Consider the following 23,562-nt stretch of genomic DNA (forward strand, 5'->3'; position numbering starts at 1 on the left):
TCTTTTTTTTCTTTTTTAAAACGTCTGTAAATGGCAGATCTATCACAGCACAATTTTCGAGGCCTCCTCTTTGTCTTAATTCAATCTAGCCTTTGTGGGAATACTTTCTGAACATCTGCGAGCGTGCAAAACGCTTACGGGCTCCGCTGCTTGTACTGGTGTTGATGGCTTCATTCCACTGGTCAGCACTGGACACGGAGAAGGACCGCTGGTGCATGCCATCCTTACTGCCACCGAACACCGACGCGCCTGTCTGCAGGGATGAGCTGCTGTTTGAATGAGGAGCCCCTGAATCAAAAGAAAAAAAAACAAAAAAAAAAACACAAATAAAATTACATTAGTTTCTGTGTAGTTGTTTAAATTCTTCGCAAAGTCGGGCAAGAATGTTTTCATCAAGTCTTATGACAGTTTTTTGTAGGTTTTGCAGTCCGGAGATGCTGCCACCTTTCTATGCGAACATCTTTATGCACATATCTCTGTCAGTCAACCAACCAACCAACCCCCCCCACCCCCTCAACACACTCACACACACACACACACAACCCCCTTCTCCCTCTGCCTCTAATTAGCCCTTAATTAACAAGATACACTCTGAACGCTAATTATCTCGCCTCATCCCTCTGACTGCCACATCGATCTCCACTGGCGTCAGCAGGCGTTCTCTCCCTAACTTCCAATCAGGCGAGCCACAGACGCCTGGCTCTCTTTACTAATTCATGGGCAAGGCTGCGCCATGTGGGGTCCTTCCCTCCTGTTTGCAAGCAGTTGGTACCGCGCATCCTAACTACTCTGACAAACTCATTGACATGCTTCATGTCATGTCATGGATTCAGATTACCTTCGGAGCTGAATGGCATTGTGTCACATACAACAAAACAGATTTTAAGGACATATTCTAGCTAAGAAAAAGTTCACACACGTAGCTACACATCAAAAACAGTTCAAGCTAATTAAGCAACAGAAAATGCACCGAAAGGTTCAAAATTAAAAGGCTTTATGTTGGAAAACAACACAATTCACTGATTTTCTCCACAATGCTTTTCATCTCGCAGGTATAACACATCAAGACCTTTGATTTAATCATCACAATATCACATTCTGATTGAGGTGACAATAACAGAAAATATAGTGTGGCTCGTGTGTAAAATAAACTAAGCGGCACGGGTGCTTGTTAGGATAATATGTCCTGCTCATTATCTAGAGTAATAAGTGTATCAAATTCACATAATCATGTCTAATTAGTATCAGTAATTATCTTGTTGGGCCCAAGAATATTAATCTTCAGGTCCCAGAGGGGAGGGAGCAGAATCGCAGCAAGAATGGGAGACAGAGCGAGGGAATCATGCTGAGGAGCACCGACTAAATTAGCATGCTGAAATCAGTGGAGAGGAGAAGGAGGAAGAGGAGGAGGAGGAGGAGGAGGAGGAGGAAGCCTTGGAGTGGAAGAACTGAGATGAAAATTTGAAACTTTGCTTTGGAAAAAATGGTGGATGAATATTATACGAAATAAATGTCTAAAAGGAAAGATATGTGTGTAATATTATCTGTAAAAGTGTTAAGTAAAACAAGGCACTGTCACATCATTCCAGTTAAGACCTGCTATTAAACAGATACAGGATACTTCACTGTTTAAATGCACAGTTTTAATCTATTTTTTTTTTCCAAATACAAGTATGTCAGTGTGCAGTTTGACTCTTTCACACTAAAGAGAAATGAAGCCCAATGAAAAAAAAAAAACAGAAACATCAGAAGATAACTACAAGGCAACTTTAACTGATACTTAAAATTCAACAATCATGTCTAATTGTCAAATTGGATGCTAATGATTAATGAATTATACATGGCACTAACCATTAGTCCCCAGAGACCACTCCTGCATAAAGGGAAGGATAATGTAATTACAGTGGTGAAATAATCAGCCTGTGGTATTAAAAGAAAACTGCTCTTACAGCTCCAGCCAGGCCTGACTTCAGTGCACTTCACACATATAACTGAGATGAACTGACAGAGGTGACGCTGATAACTGCAAACTGAACTCTAGTGGATCTAAATTTGCACTAAACTAGTCATACGGTCAACACTGACATAATAGTGTCAAGTGTACAATGTGCATTTAAGTAATATGTCTCAAAACAGCAAAATAAATACATTGAAAAATCATACTTTCCACGAATTGTAGAAACAAAATATATATAATAAAATCCAACACAGTGAAAACCATGAAATATGAACAGTGGTGACATGTGTTTAATTTAAAACTACTTTTACTTAATTTCTTAGCTGCAATCATAATTTATTTTTTCAATTTAGAAACGAAGAAAAAATTATTTTGAAAAACACCATCAGTAAAACAGCAATTTTTCTAGTGGCAGTTGAATCGCAGCTAAAGTAGCTTACATATCAATAAATGCAAAGAAGTACTTTTATTTAAATAACATGTGATAGTTTAACAGCTGCTAAATAAACTTTTTTCCTAATTTAAATGGTCATTTACAGGTTAAGGAAGAGAAAAATTTCGGACCTGTTCAGGAGTAATTAATGATTTAATCTAATGATGGATAATAAAGCTAACTGCAGTCTTTTTGCTGTTTAATAACACTTTAAATTTTTATTTTGGTGTAAAAAAATACATCAGAGTATTCTGACAAAACAACTCTTATTTTTACATTTTTTCCCCCAATTCTTCTTAAAGCAAAATCTGAGAATACGTTTACTGCTATACCATTGAAATAAACATCACCATATTTTTTCAAAGATACTGTGTATTTAACTCTTGTTCAGTTCCGTCTAACACTAATGAATTCTTCAAAGTACAAAATCCCCACTGCGGACTGTATCATCATGTGTATAAAGAGGTAACAAAAGCCATATCATGTCTACTGCAGGCTATCTGGGGCTTGGGTGTTAAGTGGAGGCGATGGATTAGCAGGGAGCAGCTATGCCTTGCTTCTCATTTCTCTTTAGGCCGGGCCGTCAGTGGGCTGATGAGCCGTGGCGAGGCCTGACCCCTCCGTGGAGTTGTTGCCATTATGTACAAGTAGTGAGATAATGAAGCATTCATGCTAATGTGGGCCAAGCAACACATCATCTGCAGCTGTGTAATCCACCACCATCATCACGAGCAATGCCCTGATGTCCCCCTGCATCTCTTATACTGCTGCAGCAGCAAGCCCTCATCACCAGTCACTTAAGACACTTATATTCATGTTTGTGCATTAATACAGCAGTTTTACAAACTATACAAAGCCCATTAGACTTAAATTATTTGTTAGCCTTTATATTTGCCAATACACCTTATTTTAGGAATAGTTTATCAGACAACTTAAAACAGGATTATTTGTCCTTATAACATATAGAGATATAAACTATTGTAGCAAACTAATTAGGTGCATTTGACACAGTTCATCTATTTATAAACTGGTAATCTGGCTAACCCAGGAATCAGATTAAAGAGGATGGTAATATCTACTCAATAGTGCCTTTAATAGGCCACAAAGAGCCTATGATGTAAACACAGAGGCCTGATGTTCAGATCGACAGAGCCTGCTGGTCAGCTATGTGTCCGTTTGCTCTTTTGCGCTGTGCAAAGTAGAGAATAACAACTGGTACAAAGACAGGAGAAGCTGGAACATTTTCCTCAATTTTCCTATGGAGGGTGAGAGTCTCTCTTTCTCCCGTGGGATTGATTAGTAGTGACTGGGCCCATTAATACTTTGATACAGTGTATCTGTCGCCGGTGACACGGCAGGACGCATGTTAACGGGGACGATCATATTTAAAATGGTTCCGCTTAGCACCCAGCAAAGGAATTAAATCTGGCCGCTCGGCAAACTCATGGGCGCATGCGTTCTCACATTTACTCAATGTCTTCTCATCCTGTCCTCTTTATCTTCCCATCTCCCCCATCCACTCCGCCCCTACAGCTCTCAGTCGCTATCCCTCTTCTCCCAGTGATTATAAAGGTCTTTAGATCTAAAGAATGAATGAATAACCAAAGGCAAAGACAAGGCTTGTGATTTAGACGCTGTGAATGAAAAATTACCCCTTTGTTCCCTTCATCAATTGCATGTCTAATGAAATCAAAATCCCAATCGCATAATCAGAAGAGGGTCCTCCACCCGGAGAAGGACCTGATGTGATTTGTAACCTTTCTTTTCCTAAGTGGAGATTAAGGCAAATCTCCCTCATATTGTTCCCTGATGCAGAAATGGATTGTGACTTAAAATCTTGGGAATTCATCACTAAGGAGATTTTTCAAAGAAACAAACATCTTTGTGTAATAAAAAAGGAACAAGAAAAGAAAAAAAGAAGAGTTTGTTGTTTTTAACTCGTAACAACCTTATCTGGCCTGTTTTTTTCCTGCTTCTTTGTCCACCCCGACGGCCTCAACCCAACGCTCAAGGTTGGCAGTCTGTGGAACGAAACAACCTCCATCTAATGTCCTGTGCTATGTAAACTCCTACATCTTTCTGATTTTGACTGATTAACCCATTCAGCAGAGGCTGCACCTTGGCCAGATTTAACAGTAACCTGCCTGGATGGTCCTCATTGTCCCGTTAGACCTGTCTTTGGCAATGAACCCCTCTCAGCTGTTTAGCTTTAAGCTGAGTGGCGCAAACACTGTTCCCATTTCACAGCTGATGAGGGACCCGGTCTCCCTCGAGGGATCACTTTGCTAATTAGTATTAATTACACTTAATCCTAACCCCTAAATTCAATCACTGGTTTCCCCTCTATATGCCTGCCAGAATCTCAGCAGTCTCTGGTGGTGCAGCTTTCAGGTCTATTTTTAATCCTAAAGATGGGCAAACCCTGGTATGATGCTCTGAGACAAAACCCCATTTTATTGCTGTGACCCTGCCACTACATTGGATGAAAAATAACTAGGTCAGAGTGACACTAAAGACCCTTCTTTTACGTTATCACATCTTAAACATGAGCATGATGCTTAAAAACACATTTAATTCCCTCTTTAGTGATCTGAAGAATTAATAGATTTGTCATAGATGATCATTAACTTGTCATTAAACTAGATGCCTCCTTTTGTACAAAGCAGCTAATTTGCATGAATGACAAAGAAAATGTAGATTATGAACCTGTTGGGAGCAATTTTTATGATTAATAGCAAATAGTGGACAGCAAAAAATTAGCACAGTAATAAAAAACTAATCAAGTAATTATTCTATATTCTACCTATGATTTGTTATTTCGTCAGCGCTATGATTGACATACAACAAAGATGCTCATTTGTGTTCTATGTTCTGCAAAAAAGTAAAAAAGCACAACCGTAAGTAACAAAAGTACTAGCTAAAATACTAGCTAATAACATTTGAGTGGATTTACTGATTGAACAAAAGTGCTAATATTCGCGTCAAATTCCACTATAAGGAAACCAACTAACGAGAACAAGCACAGGTCCTAGCTTTGTAGAGGGCGTTTTCTGCCACCTTAACTTGTCCTTTGTCTCTTGGAAGGGGAGTCAATGGTAACATTACTCTGCATCCCCTCATCATTGTTGCTTTGTTTATTTATCTTTTAGGACTGCTGTCTGTTTTGAGAAAGAGGATGTCTCCACAATATGTACAACAACCTGAAAAGTATACCACTCTTGTTTGTGTTGGTGCTGTGATAGTCTTTTCTGTGAGCTGTCTTGTACTGGTGTGACAACAAATGTTAACAATATAAAAGGACTTAGCCCATCTATTACTTGTCCTTACTGTGTGTCCAACTGTGTATTGTACCACAGTTGACCTCTTTCCAGTTTCATCTAACTTTCAACCAATCACAATGTGACCCAATACATGGTGTTAATACAAAAGGGAATATGGTGTTAGTTTCAGGAGGACATGCAATCCTGTCTTATTAGGTTGTATTTACACTTAACAGTTCAGTTGGGGGTAGTGATCTGAGTTTGCTTTCACACTTTACATAATGAACTAAAGCTTTTGAACAACCTAATCCCGTTTTGCTTGACGTAGCGCTGCATCAAAAGTTACTGAAGAAGAAGAACATACAAACGAGAACCAAGAAACTGTCTGTAAATCCTAAATGCTGCACAGAATATTTCTACAAGACAATCTCTTAAATCATGTCATATGCCCCAGTTATAGTGTGTTGTAGTGTATTTCTCTTCAGAGACAGATCTCTGTTTATATTACCTTTGTTTCTTTATGGGCTCTAGCTCATGAACAGCATTTGTCCAAACAGCAGGAATTAGTAGGATGACTGGAAATAATCACTTTAAATGAATGTAACACATTATCCTGTAATACTCCTTTATCAGCAGAATGTAGACCAAGATGCACCTTGTGTGATGGTGAGCAGAGGCTTGTGAGTTTTATTTTGAGCTTTAGATTGTAACTGCTGTGAAACGACCTGTAATTGTAATTATATTCTTCTGTTTCACCCCTAGCTGTGTACCTCTCAGTTCTTAGAAACCACAGCTCTCTCTGCAGCGTACAGGAGGAAGAGCTAAGTTTGAAATGCTAGCCTCACAGACAACAAAGGTTTATTATAACTTTAAAGCAAATTAAACCTAAATGTAATCTTCTACACCACCTCAAGAGACTCCATTGGATCTCTAATTTCAAGCAGCCCAACTGTACCCACACCGTAAGCTGTGCATACCAACCACACAAACTACACCTGGATTTATATCCCAGTGAAGACAGTTGCTTTGAGGAGACACTGTAGGTAGACTCTAATTTACCACATCTTCACTTCACTGAGAGAGTAGAAAATCTGTAGACATGGAAAGCCTCAACATGGCTCACTTAGGGCACATTCACATCACATCATTTGATTTATATCATAGTGCATTTGGTCAGAAAGTCCGCTTTATTTGGGAAATGTGAATGCGCCAAAGAAACTCGGGTCAAAGAAGCGGACTCAGTCTGCCTACAAATGCAAGTCTTGGTCTGTATCAAGTGGATCAAATCCAGGAAGCGGACTACAAAAAAAGTTACTTCCTGCATTTGGCAAAGTGTTTGCCAAAGACAAACAATAAGAGAAGATAAAAACCCTAAAACAGCAATAATTTGGCTTCCATGTTTAGCTTGCCAGTGGAGGAAACAGTTTTCTTCTTCATGTGGGTCTTTTCCTCTATTTTGCTAAATAATAGTGCAGCAACACCTTTGGTGAGAATGGGAATATATTATTCTAAAGGGTTGTCTGCATGGACACACCACCATACAACTGATCCGAGTCCCCAATTGGACTGAGTCTAGTGGACTATCCTGATGTGAATGCACCCTTAAACTGATGTATAAAAAGGACTTTGCATTTGCAGAGTCCCAGTCAGTTTAAATATGCAACAAAGTCTTATGTCCGAATCAAATATTTTGGTCAGGTACACATCTTATGTAAAAGCTAACTATAATGAGTAAGAAGCATAATGCTACTCATGATATCTTATGATATTATCAAGATTACCTTACCTTTATGAACTTTCAGTTGTGGAAAAAAGTTTCCACCTCTGAAAAAATGACAACTTTATACAGTCAAGGAAGTGTGTAGTGGTTTATTTGTGCAATATTCCATTGTTAGGTTATTAAAAGATGTATTTATTTAGATTTTCTGCACATTTTAACAATATCGAAAAAAGAAAAAAATCAAATCAATTTGCCTAATCCTCAAACAACCTTGAAACAAGTAATCTTTTGTAGTTGCTGTAAATTTTGTCATTGTATAAATCTACTTAACTTAAACTCTATTCTAAACTATAAAATAGTTGATAAACATTTGAACCTTGCTATATAAGCACAGTTGCATCCATCAAATCTAGCTTTAAAGCTTTTAATGTGGCAAAGATTCAAACCTGTGTTTCCTATGCCCAGCTGCAGGGTGCTGCGGTCCTTGGTCAATCCGTTGGTTTTAGGACTAGCAGTGGGGGCCACAGTGGCCACAGCTCTGGGAGGTCGTTTTCCAGGTACCTTGACTGTTGTTCTTAGCAAGTCGATCTCTTTTCCATGTACATTTTGCATGTAGTCCTGTAGACAGATTGAAATGGAAAAAAGAAAAAAAGAAAAAAAGAATTTAAGGGGAGAAAACAGTATTAACTTGTGAGAGTCCAAATATTTCCCTCAGTTCAGCCACTTGATTACACACAGTGGGCCAACAAGAATCCATGAATTATGGAAGAAAAATAAATTAAAAGACTATTCAATTTCCATCCCCATTAGTCACAACCCATCTTAGACCTTGCGCTAAGGGTGCGTGATAGTGGAAAAATTATGGTAAAGCCATTATACATCACCTGTGCCCACGCAGACTTTTCAAACAGCGAGATGTTAGGCTTAATGAATGCAAACTGTCTCATTCGCTTTCAATTTGCCCATTTGATTTGGTTTAAAGCGGCTACAGCCCAAACGTGGGAAGTCAAGGTGAAAATCATTGGGCTCAGCAGAAAAAGAGCCAGAAAGAGGCAAGCTCGGCCTTTGCAGTCCCCCCACTGGCTCCTCTGCTTTATTACCGTGTCATAAAGCACTCATTTCTTTCCCAAGCCTCTACGCTAATTACCCAGTGAGCGCTCTCATTTCATTTTATTGCTGGAATTAACAGCCAGATCGAAGCGTGCAAAGCTATTAAGATGTGTGATTAAGCCACATTCAATTAGTTTCTACAAACAATTTAATTGATGTAGCAGATAGAATTAACAGAAGGTGATTGTGTGGATGGCTTGACTGACTGCGAAATTAAAGGTTCCCCTCTTCCACTCTCTGGCTGTCTCCCTCCTTTTTCCTTTCTTACTCCTTCTCTGCTCCACTGCTCAAAATGAGCTTGAGCTGTTACCCAGCTAATGTAACTGTCTGCCTTATTTCACCTCCTTCTGTAAGTCAACAGATTCATAGATTCATAGATTGCCCCGATGACCTGTAATAGCTGTAATGATCAAGAGATAGCCTGTTCAGTCAATTACATACATCACTGTAGCCCGGGACTGCTCTACTAATAACTGTCTGTAAATTAAACCACTAACACACTGTCAGGGCAGCAAGGCCCCACAGAAGGTTCATGCCCAACTACTAGACTGCTTTTCAAAGTGTGAGCTGTTTCATTAGACACAAGAAGTTGTCAGTATATTTTATTTCATGTGGGCAAATGATCTAAACATCCCAAGTGCAGGACTGAAGGAGTCATAGGGATTTGGGGGGGGGGATCACAGGGGCATCTCTAAGCGCAGAGCTGGGCTCCGGAGCTGTCTGCTGCCAGCCAGCCGAGTGTTTAAGAGGTATTAGCGGCCCAGCAGGATTCTGACAAAGATGGATGTGGGAGGGTGGTCAAGCTCTGCTGCCATGCAGTGAGAACCATTATAAATACAAGCCAGCGTGGAGTCCGGGTGCAGCGGGCACGCAGCAGCACAGCCATGTCTCCATTAGCTAGCACCATGGAGGGTGGGGAGAGATAACCACGAGGATACTTCACTGTTTTAGTTTTCTTTGTAAGTAAACCAAAATCTTAGGGTTAGCCAATATAGCCATTATATACAGCAGTAAGTTCCCACAGAAACTGTGCATACACACACCCTTCAGCAACGATGATAAAAGTAATTGCATTACAACAATTGTGCTCAGCAGTTGAAAAAGTCCCACATTAAGACCTCTAGCGGACCCCCCCCTCCCCAAGTACAAACAGAAATGTAACAAAACCATAATGCAGACTGGGAAAGAAAAGAGAAGGGAAGAAGGGGAGGAGTTGAAACTCACATGTAAGCTGGGATGGTAAGTGAGGACACCATTATCACACAGTGTGACATATTTCTTTTTCCACTCCTTGTTGAGGGATTTGCCACTTCGCTTCAGAAGAATTCCCTGTAAGAGATGAAGCACCAGCATGAGCACATGCGCTTCTAAAGTCAGCACGCTTGATAAGATGAGTCATTAAATACCATAAAACAGTCTTATGTTATTACAGATTTGTTATGGTGGCTACATGGAGAATTTTATTTGCATTATGTTAAATAAAGCTCATATAAAATGGCAATTATGAGATGATAAGCAAGCAATTATATGAAAGAATATGAGGAGATCTCAGTAATAGAAAAACGTAAGTATGATTTTCTAGTTATGAAGATTTTCATAAGTGTGTGATTTAATAAAAGTTATCTTTCTGTTGTGACCAACTTAATTTACAAACTTAGGTAAGTTCTTCTGGTGCAGAAACCATTCAGGAAGAGAGACAATCCAATTTGCCAGACCTCCTCCCTGCATTCATACACATTACATGCTGAACTCTGGAAGACCCCACAATCCTGGGATTAGAGAGTGTGATCTCTCCTCTTCAAAGCCCACTCAGCTCTTATTCTATTCTACTTTATCTTCTCGGGCCTTTTAGGGCCTCAGATGATTTCCTTATCTGCTGAGTAAATCCACTGGTAAACAATGCAGTTCCTCTGCTGGAGGTGACCAAACGCTGCTGAGTGCAGGGGCCAGGAGGCTTTTTGGGGTTAAATAGTGAGGAGGGGCCCGCTTAATTAGGGGATTAAGCCGGGTGATGTTTGTGCTTTTACAGCCTGGCCCTGTGTGTGACTATGTGAGCTGATAAAAAAAAAAAAAAAAGGTAGGGGTGGGTTAAAGGGTAGTGTTTTTGCCGGTCAGGACCGTCTTGCTGGGCTTAATCCTGATTAACACATCAGGAAGAGATGACCCTTGCTGACCTGGGCACCAGGCTGTTTGCCGACAATCATTCTAATCCAAAGCCCAATTCCTCCTGGTTGCATGCTGAGACTGAAGAATGAAGGCTTCATTCCTTATCAAAGTATATGTGTGGCTTTTCATGACCCATGTTTCTGTGCTGTTATGTAAATAACTTATTAACAAATAAAAAAAAATAAAAAAAAACAAACAAAAAAAAACAAAAAAAAAACAAATGACACATGTCTGATTGGAAACCCCTTGAAAGAAATTTTAAAATACAAGTTAACTTAAGTGAAATGGTGGGAAAATATGCAACATTCCACTCTGTCTCCAATCAGATACAAAACTTTGAAAGAGAAGAAACAACCAACCCACTGACATGTAAAAGAAGAAAAAGCAAAGGAAAGAATTTTTTCTGTTTTTTTGTTTGGTTTCACTAATTATTTTATGTTCGATTTTAATCACAATATTCCTACAAATGAAGAACACACAACTGTTTATTTATTAAAAAACTTTACAAGTAATTGTGAGAATTTCTTAAAAATTTGAGAAAGTATTATTTTACCATTTCCATCAACTTTCCCAGTAGCGCACATCATAATATGCATTAAAATATCCCAAAAGAAGGTGCGCCAATAAAAAAGGACTTCTAATCTATAATATAATAACTATGATAGCCTATAATATAATAAATAAATTACAGAGCAAAAGCACATATTTACCGATGTTTTCTTAAATTAGACATAAATCTTTATCATATCATAAACCACCATTAATGTTGTTAAAAGCAAAATTATTGAATATTTCTTCGAGACATCAAAGACATTAAGTGAACATCATTGAATTTCTTTTTTGTTTAGAGAAAAGGACCCGACCAGTGGATAAATACATTAGAATACTTTCCAATTTAAAGAAATCTTGAAGATAAATAATCTAAATAAATAAAGAAACAATTGAAAATAATATTTAAGAGCCTTTGTTCACCATTTCATCACTATTGATGGTGAAGATTTTTCAGGAAGAAACATTTTGTCCTTGGATCAATAAGTTGCTGACTGCCACAACTACTCTCAATTTAATCAATAAAAGAACTGTAAACACTTTTGAATGGCCCTCTAATCATACAAAGTAAATGATGCAGTCAAAGAGCCTCTGGCAACTTCATAATGCATGTTTTACAAGCAAATATGTTGCTCGTCTCTCGATCTTACTGGAGCATGCACAAATCTATACGTGCAATAAGAGCGTTGCTTGATATCTATCAGAGCTGCAATGCAGATCAATAAAAAGCTAATACAATTATGTGAAAATCAACTTTTTCTGCCTTTTTTTTAACAGATGCCCATTATGGCTGTTAAATGTACATCATTCATAATGCATGTCTAATCTTCTGACTTGAAGATAATACATAATGGCTCAGTCGGTTTTATTTTATTTTATTTTTTTTACACTAGATTGGTCATTGTGGAGTTTGTGATAATTTGAGATTCGAAATTATTTGACAAAGCAACAGACACACATACACAAGGAGAGGTAGGTGTTTTCCAGCCTGCCCTCCCCTCAAGAAACGGTCTGATTGTTAGACAAGCTCTCTGTGTCCACACTATTGTCATATCTAAGCAGAGGCGATAGCGCCTTTCTCTGCTTTTGTCGGACAACCAGGAAAGAAGCTGCATCCTGCCACTGTGGCTAACTGATAGGCTGGCCCCTTTGTGACACACTAAGGAGGGAAAAAGTGCATTTAGGTGTGTGTGTTAGGATAGGAGGGGCAGAGGGGGGCTGTGAAGGAGCAAGAATGCTGTTGAAGAGCTGTTGACGGCTCCTCAGCATTGAGTGCATTGTTATCCTTGCTTACTATTTTCATAGATGGTAGGGGGCAGGGGCATGCTATGTGTAATTTGGGGTGAGGGGGTCGTGGTAATTAAGACCACATTGGTACTTTGATCTCCTTGATTGTGCATTTGACTGGCCTGGCGATCAGCTGGTTACAGCCCACATTTGTAACCAAACTGCTCCCAGACTGAAAAAAACATTACTTTGTAGATAAAGAAGGTGTGTGTGTGTGTGTGTGTGTGTGTGTGTGTGTGTAGTGAGGTTATCTTGTAAAAAGTTACCATTCACCAGTTAAAGGTTCCTGAACTTTACAGTTGGGTAGTCCTCTAAAGTATCTAGAGTAGAGAATCTATTTAATCTGTGAAAACCAACCAGTTTAACTGCAGTTTCATAAGGCTCTGCAAGGAAATTACACTGATCTACTACAACAAAAGCACTTCACTGAACTTGGTTTTAAGACAGAAACCTTGGAAGTTTTTAGAATGTTGTGCAAAAACTGAACCATGACTTAAAGCACCATTTCCACGCAAAAAAAAAAAGAAAATAATTTTTCCTTTAAAAAAAAACAAACAAAAAAAACCCCAGTACACTGAGATGTTTCATCTAGTAAATAAGTATCCACCATCACTCCCAGACAAGTTATCTGATACATAACTGTATTCACTATAAAATACAAGGGAATGTTTCTGATTGAGCGAGTCTGCTCAAAAACATCACCCTGTCATTATACCAGCTGGACCGAAGCCTCAGCAATTTTCTTCCAAATACGATGAGGTCTGGCTTGACACTTTCAAAAGGAGAGCATTATCTTCAATCATCTGTAGGTAAGAGGATGATACAAGTATACTGATACAGTCTGAAAAGCCCTTATATAACCACAAGTGATTACTAATCAATGTCTTTACAGGTTATAGTCAGACCCTGATAAATAATCCTTTCTCAGTTTTCTCTAGTCTGTACTGCTACATGCCTACTCCTTTTTACTGTCATGAGTATATCGATCAAAATATTATAGATGAGATAGTTCACAAAACAAATAGTTTAGTTTATGTTTACAAGAAAACTATTAATTAATATATATATAATAATAATAATAATAATAATAATATAAACTGATATAAGAAAAAAGTTTCAAAAATGTCTAATTAAATAGAAATAACATTTTTAAAGAAAAACAGAAAGTCTATATAAAATAGTGTAGAAGCATCCATACAGACAAGAATGACCTGAAAAGCTAAATATTTGCACAAATATAATCATGCCTCTTTAATATATAGAGAAAATTTTAGTCAGTTATATTTGTTTAAGTTAAACATAGAGGGCTGCATGGTGGTGTGGTGGTTAGCACCGCAGCCTCACAGTAAGGTTGTCACTGATTCAAACCTTGGCCGGGAGAGAGGTTTGAAAAGGGGCCTTTCGAAATGGGGTTTGCATGTTCTCCCTGGGTATGTGTGGGTTCATCTACCGGTACTCCGGTTTCAACACAGTCTAAAGACATGAATGTTCGGTTAATTGATTACTATAAATGTGAGTGTGAATGGTTGTTTGTCTCTCTGTGTTGACCCTGTGATGGACTGCCGACCTGTCAAGGGTGTACCCTGCCTCTCGCCTGCTAATTGCTGGGATAGACTCCAGCTTCCCCACGACCCTGAATTAGACTAAGTGGTATAGAAAAGAAATTATGTCTAAATGAATTTTAAGTGTCAAGTGAACAAATTTACAGGCAATAACAATAACAACAAAATCATTATATCTAAAACTGGGACTTTAAAATAAGTTTTTGAACTTTTGTAGTTTTTAACATCAGACATAATCTTTTGCATGTAACTTAAAAGGATCTAATTTAAAATCTGCATTTTCTCTTTTTTTATCTGACAGGTGAAAAATGAACACAAGAGGACACTGAGCTTGCGCTCTAGTGTTAGCTTTAGGGTATTTGTTATGTTTTGTCGCCATCTAGTGACTTTAATAGCACACAACCACAGATACAACAAATTAATTTTCTTAACAGTACAAGATTTGGTTTAACAAGTAACAAGTTGAGGACCATCATGGGAACTTAAGGAGGAGTCATACTTACCAGGGAGTTATGGAAAATGTAGGAAAAATATTATTAAACTGCTCACCTGTTTGATAGGTATGGCTCTTCCACTGCCTATGCTGTCTGTTTTACTGTCAACGCTCTTTGACTGTTCACTGGCTTTCCGTGACTGCAAAACAACAAGAGAGTCAGTCAGAAACTGAAGCCACATGCAGGAGCTGAATCAGAGAGGGAGAGCTGTTGGGGAGTGAGGTGAGTGTAACTGACTATGATGGGGCGCATGTGGGTGAGACAGATAGAGTGGGGGTCAGAGGGTGGGTAAGTGAGGGAGTTGTGTTTTGAGCATCTGCAGTATTTGTGGAGAAATTCGGCGTTGCAAAATAAAAAGTCTTAAAAGAAGCTCCAAATGAACAGACAAGCAGACCAGCGGAACAAACAGCAGTAACACCGACGTGCAAGTTAAAAGGAAGAAATAAAAAAAAGACCAAACCAAGACCACACTAGACACATCTCAACACAGAGGACCAAGGACGACCACACATTGAGTCATGACTCAGCCCTGAAACCCTTCGGGGGATCCTTTCCTCTGTTTGAGACCCAGAGTGGGCCCTTAGTGGACCTGAAGACCAACTGCTGTGCTACCCCAGTGAAGGATCAGATGTGCCTCTTGCATAATCACATTGATAAGAGCTATTGTAGCATGGTAAATGCATTAAGTTAAAAAAAGGAGAGAAGGAAAAGGGGTTATTTTTCAGAAGGCTCAGGTGGAAGTCGATTCCACCAAATTTCACCTGCAAAACCTGGTGGGACATAAATTATTTAGCAGATTGAAGCAATTTAAATTACAGATTGGAAAATAAACAGTCAAAAAAATTCTGGTTGAGCCTGTGGAGAGAAAATGGTCAAACAGTGGTGAGAACATTGCAAGAAAATGATTCATTTCATCATAACCGTCCCACCCCAACACAAATAACAAAAGGATGAGATACAGGTAGGGACAGACATGAGTGTGTATGGTCTCACTCAGAACATGAGAAATGTCCAGTCATCAATGGAAAAAAGGTAGAGTCTGAGTTCAAGTAAACCAACTCAGGTGTTTATATTTTTCCAACATTTTATTTTTTTATGATGACTTGTTTAGCTTCTATACAGACACCAGACAAAGCAAGTCACAAATTCACTTCAAAATATTCAACAGATTGAGCCAAACATTGCAGTTCCCACAAAATATAGGATGAACAATAAAGGCATTATTTCATATATTCCTTATATGTATGTCCTTTTTATAGAGTACCATTGTAAATAAAATACAAGATATACAGCAGTCTATTTTTTTGTCAAACCATTCATGATAGAAAAGCGTTTATGCCCGAGTTCATAATCTCTGTACCAAACCTAAACTGAGAAAAATGAAGAAAAAAACATAATGTTTAAAAATAACTTAAAAGAAACGAAAAGAAAAACAATATTTTACATTAAACTACATTCATACAAGTCGGTGCAACCCAGTTTCAGTTGTTGGCAACTCTCAGTATTATCCTTCCAGAATAACCTCAACAGCATGACAGTCTATGCTAAGTTTTTATGAAGGCCTTCATAAAATTTCCCAGTTACTTTAATCTAAAATACCTCTACATGATCACACATTTATACCACATTTTCCATTCCAATCAATCATTCAATACGGCCCTGAAAACATCAATGAATCAAATAAAAACAGCCTAAATGAAATAAATAAATAAATAAATAAAACAACGTGGCACCTCTAGTCCTTGAGTCTTCATTTATGGAAAAAAGGCAGTGTGATGTCATGTAAAGAAAGGTTATGTCCTTTGGGTGGCTGGGTAACAGTTCCAAGAGTGACTTGACTGTATAGCATGTTTTTGTATGGCGCGTCTGAATGGGAGCGAAAGGCGGCGCAGGGCAAAAAGGGGTCGGATGGGGCATTTCCAGAAGAGTCCCTACAGTCTGTCTCACTTGGCGATATTTGACAGTCTACTTTGAGTGTACTCAAACACTCCTGTGGACTCGACTTTAGGCTGCGTTACACGCAAAGTCCTATGGCTTCCACATTCATTACTCTCAATACAATAAAGCACTGAGGGTAAAGTGGCAAAGCTGTAAGTTCTCAACCAATAATCTCCTCTCTATCAGGATTAGCAAAGCAGGGGGACTCTTTATTTTTAACCATCATGCTCTTCTAATTCGGAAGGAGTTGGAAAGCCCTTTTTGTTGAAGAAAGGTTGGAAACAGAAGCACAAATCTGCAAATATTAAAAAACAGTGTGAAATGGTTATTATTATTATTTTTTATTTTGTTCTTTTTTGTTTATGATTTGTCTCAAACGTGGAGATCCAGCAACATGTTAAGGGACTAAAATATGAAATAGGAAACACTAAATGGCACACATTAATACATGAGTTGATCTAAATATGAGAGAATGGCGTGGAATGGAGTTAAGTATAAAAGAATGCCAAAATTGTTATATCTAAATGTCCAACAGTGTACTTCTCAACACAAAAAGGGACAGACAGTCTGAGGACGACAAAAGACCACAGACAGCTTACAAAACAAACTGTTTAGAGTTATTGACTATGGAAGCACTAGGAAAGAATAATGTGTGCTGCACTGACACCTAGTGGCCAAGGACAGTTATGGTCAAAATTTGTTTGAAATGATTATGGTTGGTGAAGCAGGTTAGTGAGGTCAGTGAAAAGACAAAGTGATAAAATCTTCTAATGTAAAGCTATAATTACTTACTTTATGGGGGGAAAAAAGCAGAAAAAGATCAATTCTTCAAAAATAAGAATTTTTCTAATATCTACCATTTTGGGACCTGGATGATGGAGTAGATGATGGAGTTTTTAAAAATCTTTCTCCACGAGTTATTTCTTGCATTTTCAAATACTATAAATCGATTTAAATGCAGATAGCAATGGATGCTTCTTTATGTCAAGAGTCCCAATGCCAGTGCCATAAATGTAACAGACGTTTGCCTCTAATTCTTAACTGAACTGGGCCTTGAAAAAATCAGTGTTAAGACATTCTGATATTGATCTGTCAGAGCTTATCTCCTAGTGACATTAAGGCTTATTTTCTTTTATTAAATCCTTCTCTTAAAACTTTGCAAATCAACATGAAGTAAACTACTTACAAGTGTAGCTTGATAGCATGAATGGAAACCTGTGATCTCTCAGGACTTTGACAGAACTTGGTCTATTTCTTTTTAAAATCGAAAAACTGGGAAGGGGGGGACATCCTTGACACAGTTGATGAAACATTTTCTTTGTATTGTTTTGTGAAATGGCAAAAAAGGTTTTGCACTGCAAGTCTTCTTCTCTCCTGAGCCCATTGCACTCTTCAAATGTCACTGAAGAAATGTTGACATCGCCTCCTTCTCTTCCTCCTCCTCCTCCTCTCTTCCCTGACCCTCCCTCCTCCCACCCTTGGCTTGCCGCTCCTCAGAAGGTCATGAGCTGAAATTCCCGCTCGGCTTGCCACTCTGGCACCCACACCGGGTAGGTGGCGTGCTTCGGCATCTCCATGACGCGGACGGGGAGAGGCTCATTTCTCTGGTGGACATGGTTAGTCACTACCTAGCAGGGGGGGAAGGGAGACAACAAGGGGAGCTAGCACACAGCCTGTACTGCTTGGAGGCCACAAAACCTGTGGCTCCTTCAGCAGCTGGGGTAAGAGGATGAAGGCAGTAGGGAAAATAGAGGAGGGGGGATAGATAGGGAGGTTGAAAAGAGTTAGCTAGAAAGAAAAGGGAGAGGGCAACAGGCAAGGTGAGGGGGAAGAGGAAAGGCAGATAGAGTTGGGCAAGGGTAGATGTACCAAGGGGAGTTAGAAGAGGAGAAGTCTTATGCAACCCTGATCTTTGTCTCCTAAAGCTGAAAATTTCTGGAGAATGCCAATTAAAGCAGTATGCTACCAAGATTTTACGATTCATTTTCTTCTTGGTCCAATCAAGGTCTATACATTTTACAATTAATTTTCTTCTTGGTCCAATCAAGGTCTATACATAATTGTTTGTGCTGATTTCTTATTTTTATTGATCTCCCTGGACATGAGGAGGCTCAGATCTGGCTACACAAGCCTGGGAAGGGTTCAGCAGCAAAGGAGGCTGGTAAAGAAAGGGGGGAAAGGAAGAAAGAAGGAACAGGCTGGGTAGAAGAAGAGGGCAGAGGCTACAGGTAAAAGACAAGCTTAGGACAGCTGAAGAAATTAGAGTTGTTAGTGCACACATATGCTACTGGTTAGGGAAAGGGCAAATATGACAGGACACAGGGTAAAGAGCAGGCAGACAGGGGTTGGGGAAACTGGTGTGGTTGTTAATCTTGGCATTCGAAATTGAATATGAGCCCAATTTAAATACGTGGGGTGGTGGGGATTGGGGATCTATCTACATTAAGCGGGATGAACAGTTGTTGGAGACTGCTGGCATGGGTTATTTGCAGCATGTAAACAGGCCATGGGTTGAACTGGATATTAGTTTAGCTTGATGGGGCAGAAGAAGTGGTGGTTTGTTGCTGCCATCTCTCCTCAAAAGAGAAATCACTGCAAAGAAAGGATCTAGCAAAAATAAGAGGGGTGGGGGATGGGAGGTCAAAGATTTAGACAGCGCAGAGGGCCCAGTTTGTTATGGGTAAGATGAGAAACTTAATCCACTGACTACATCCAATTAGAAAAACAACAATGACATGAAAGTTTATGGATTTTGTTGTTGTTGTTTTCCACAGTGCTATCTTTGATATTTGCTTCAAGGCAGATTTTTTTTTTTTTTTAAACTTTTTTTTTAGGGGGAGGGGGGATATCAGGGATCTAGTATGAGATCTATGAAGTCTTCTCCTCTGCACAGTGAACTGTGTGAACAAGACGTCATCTTTGCCAGCATCTGAGGCAGGACAGCTTGCTTTTGATTGCATTTTGAGCTACCTGTCTCCCTCTGGTGGAAAAAGTGTGCTTGGCAACATGCCCTCTAGTAGTGTGAGTGGGTGTTGCTTTGCATCAGCTGTCGCATACTTACTGTGAAAATGTTGGAGCGGCGCTTAGACTGCTTGCGGATGGGCGTGGGCGTGTTGGAGGCAGCGATGGTCTCAATGCGCATCTCCCGCTGACTTATGCTGGGGGTGGAGGGAACAGAGGAGGAGTAGTCGCTGAATGCGCCCCCACCATTGGCCGCCTAGAGAGCAAGAGAGATTATGAGGAACCGAGAGAATCAGGAAAGAAGAGGAGAGAGGGATTGCAGAGAAAAAAAAATAAGTGAGTGACAAGTAAAAGAGAGCAGTTTGTCTAATGGTGAAAGGATCTTACCTGGTTAATGTGGACGGATGGGAGTGATGCAGCAGGGACTGATGAGTGGCTGGGAGAGTTGGGGAGGGATTTGCATGGACCAATGGAGAGCTGCTGCTTTTTCCTCATGGCCACAACCTTCTGGGCAACTGGAGACAAACACACAGCAACACATTATTTACTGGTGGTTTATGCAGACATTGTGAAAGGCACATTTCAAACTAAGCCTTTGTTTTTCTGCATCATTAATTGCATAGTTTCAGCCTATGATTATGATTAAAAAACATTAATTTTATAAATGATGGTGAATGAATATGAATATTATATCAGATGTGAACATCTCCATCAGCTCCGGTCCTGTGGTAATAATTTTTTAGATGATGCCTCTGACTGGTGAAACTGTATCATGTTTCTGTAATGGTTTCTGACTTGTTCATAATTTAAGTATCCAGATATCAATATGCCATTTTCTAATTCCTTTAGGTCTGCCAATCCGTTTGCCGATGTTCAAAATTCATACACATCAGCTCTTAAGTTATCTTGCTTTTCCCCATTGCATTTAATTTTAAAGTAACTGTTCATCAACTGTTAGCCTCTTATGAACTCATATGATTGAATTTTTATATGCTTGCAACATGTTTTCAATTACCTTTATTCAAAGTGCTTGAAATGTTATCTGACTTGCATATGCATGATTGTATATTCAAAATAAGAGACATGTTTTGCGTATTACAGTCAAAGTAAATGGTTTTGCAACTGACTGACTCCAGTCGTCTTTAAAAGTGTCCAACAACAACTAACAGAATTGTAACAAACTTCAACATAAATCTTGCTCTGACATCTTGTTTTAAAAATCTGAAAGGTCCTAAGCTAATAGAAAAACAGTTGTTCCCTTCTCTGTGGTAACAATACAACAATGCTTTGTACACAATGAGCCTTTGGCATATATAACATTTATCCCGGTAAATAATATATAACCCTATCCTCTAAAACATTGTGTATATGTTGAATTTAACACTGTCATGTATAAAAAGGCACCAGTAGACCAGCAAACAGTCCTTGTCCACTGGTGATCTATGGAAATTAGAAAACAGTGAAAGGATATTGCCACATCAGCCACCTGTATGACAGAAAATAATTCTTAATGTAAAATCAGCAACCATGAAAGAAGCGGAGAGGATGAAGGAGTTTTCCTGCGCAATGTCAATTCCATGTCCCACAGGTGTCCTTGTCATTGTTATCATTTCTATATTACTGCTTAAAATGGACACATTTAGCCTCCATCTCATAATAATCAATCTAGCTCGTTAGCTAGCTAGCTAGCTAGCTGTGCACTCTATGTCTGCATGCTTCCTTCCTGTCTCTCCTGAAACAACATGTGTAGAACACTTTACTGGATGTGCTGGCACTGGGCTGTCTGTCTGCTGTGAGTGAAAGAAATTAAACAACAACGAAAAATCACATGTACACGACTTAAAACACTGCTAAAATTGTTTGTACTTGCTGTTTGCTATATAGCCATTTTTTTATATCGTATGTAAAACTTGTTGGGATAGCCAACATTGAGTGTATATCGCCCAGCCCCACCATGGATAACGCTAACACTAGCGCACACTTAGTCCCATGCTGGATTTAGAGTGACCAATTAACTCAATCACACGTCTTTTGGACAGTAGGAGGAAGTCGGAGTACCTGGAGAGAACCCATGCATTCACGAGGAAAACATGTAAACTCCACGCAGAAAGGCCACTGTTTGATTCCCTCCCCAGTTTATGCTCAAACCAGCCATCCTCTTGCTGTGAGACCACGGTGCTAACCACCACAACCACACCGTGCAGCCCAACTTTTGTAACCACACACGCAAATGCTTTTATTAGGCATGCAGTAGGTGCAGCCCATCATTTCAATCACAGCACACTCGAGTGGGTGGAGGAAGGAAAGGAAGGAGGCGATGTTCATGGCAGCGTGATTTGAATTAGCATTGAAAGGAAGAGAGATGATCTGAAGTTGTGCCGACAGCTGGGACTATAACGCCCGGCTGCCTGCTAGAGAATGGTTAATACAGAGAGAAAAGAACAGCGATACAGAACGACTTCTCCAGACAGCCAGCACTCCTTTAATTATTTCAAATTGGGCTTCAGGAAGCAATTAAATCAGGGAAGGAAGACAACCTGTGCATCAACAGACATTGAAATGTACCGTGAACACTGTATTATGAATTCAGATGTTTTCTGAAAGGATGACAGAGTTTCAAAGAAGCTGCAGCATTAAGGGGATAAATGTGCCAGAGAGCTAGCAGCCGAGTTCCCAAAAACTTTCAGTTTCTTGAAATTTGTAAAGAGACAAATAAGTCAGTTTACCTGGCTGCTTGCAAGTGGCGCATTAGCAATTTTACTTTCACATTATTAATTGCACTGCAATGGACTGGCGATCATTCCAGGGTACGCCCTACCTCCTGTGTACGAATTGCTGGGATGGGCTCCAGCTTCCCAGCAACCCCGAATCAGACTAAGCAGTACAGTAAAGTAAATAATTATAAAATCCAGTCTAGTTGTTGTGTTGTGTTTGATTTTAAACAAAAAGAAAACAGGCAAACAACAAACGTATCCATACAGTATTTGTTTTTGCTGCCTGTCAGCTCATTGTTTTATGTTAGTTTTAGTTTTATTACATTAATTTATCCAGAGTGAATCTCTAGTCTGGACTCGCTGCTTGATATGCTGGAGAGCTAATTTGCAACATGGACATAGTTGATTAAATGCTTCATAGTTTTGCAATGACACATCAAACTAAATTTGACCACTTTGCTTGAAACAGTTAGATTTTAGAGCAAAAGAAACATCAGCTAACTAGAGAATTATGCATCCTTGAAATATTATAATACAATAAATCCATAATGTCATAAAGGCAGATGATGGCTTTGGAATAATTCTGATCTCAGTTCAGTGTCGCTTCATTCTGAAAATCAGAGGACAACTCGGATTATTAATGGTGTTTTAGTTGGTTGTGTAAGGCTCATGTATAATACTTTTATACTTTTCTTTATTCCTTTTTTAAAAACTTTTATTTACTTTATTATCAATACTTTTTCAGTATTGTATTAATGTTATTAGTTTTCTTAACGTTTAAGAATTTCCATCTACATCTGCAGATGTATGCCAACTTTGACAGTAAAGAGCTTAAATCAATAACTCTTGAGTGTATTGTTATTTACAAAAAGACTAAAAAGGGTAAAGTGCACCCTGAAGTTGTAAACTTGAGCAGTGTTCCCTGATGCAACGTGGTGTGTGCTATACCCCCAAAAATGAAAACTGCCATTTCTACACTTAAAATATTCCCTCTCACCATCCTGGAAGACTCTTTCCACATTCAGGCCATAGGTGGAGCATGTCTCATAGTATGTGCAGCGCTTTAGATCGTTTGACAGCTTTCTAGCCCGCGAGTCATCGATCACTCTGGGGTTGGCAGCACTGATTGCATCTGATAGAGCAGAGTAAGGGAGAAACATTAAAGTGTAAGACACCAAAGAAACACAGAGCAGTAGAGAAATTACTCAGTTTTGCAGAAAGCAATGCAAGGTATGTAAGGATATAAGACATAAGGCAACACCTTGTGTTCCAACAAGGACCATGGGCACCTCAGCTGTGTTTCTGTAGCTGGATAGGCGCAAGAAGTAATTGTAGACAGTTTGAAAGCTGATCTCATCCTCCAGGCTGAAGACAAACACCACTGCATCCACCCAGGTAGCAAACTGAGAAG

The 23,562-nt window shown here is 39.2% G+C and overlaps 1 protein-coding gene across 1 annotated transcript in view; it reads right to left on the minus strand.

The window, feature by feature from the left end:
* agap3 (ArfGAP with GTPase domain, ankyrin repeat and PH domain 3) overlaps nt 1–23,562 on the minus strand; it is a 123,692-nt gene that overhangs the window by 32,303 nt on the left and 67,827 nt on the right. The window contains exons 5-12 of the mRNA XM_079243724.1: nt 23,413–23,554; nt 23,149–23,283; nt 19,825–19,952; nt 19,538–19,693; nt 14,594–14,677; nt 9,705–9,809; nt 7,817–7,988; nt 139–288 (exon numbers count right to left, since the gene is read on the minus strand). Coding sequence (XP_079099850.1) covers nt 139–288; nt 7,817–7,988; nt 9,705–9,809; nt 14,594–14,677; nt 19,538–19,693; nt 19,825–19,952; nt 23,149–23,283; nt 23,413–23,554 — 1,072 coding nt within the window. The remainder of the gene's footprint in view (nt 1–138; nt 289–7,816; nt 7,989–9,704; nt 9,810–14,593; nt 14,678–19,537; nt 19,694–19,824; nt 19,953–23,148; nt 23,284–23,412; nt 23,555–23,562) is intronic.

The sequence above is a fragment of the Telmatherina bonti genome (genome assembly GCF_933228915.1).
Source record: "Telmatherina bonti genome assembly, chromosome: 7".
In the NCBI taxonomy this organism is placed as follows: Eukaryota; Metazoa; Chordata; class Actinopteri; order Atheriniformes; family Telmatherinidae; genus Telmatherina; species Telmatherina bonti.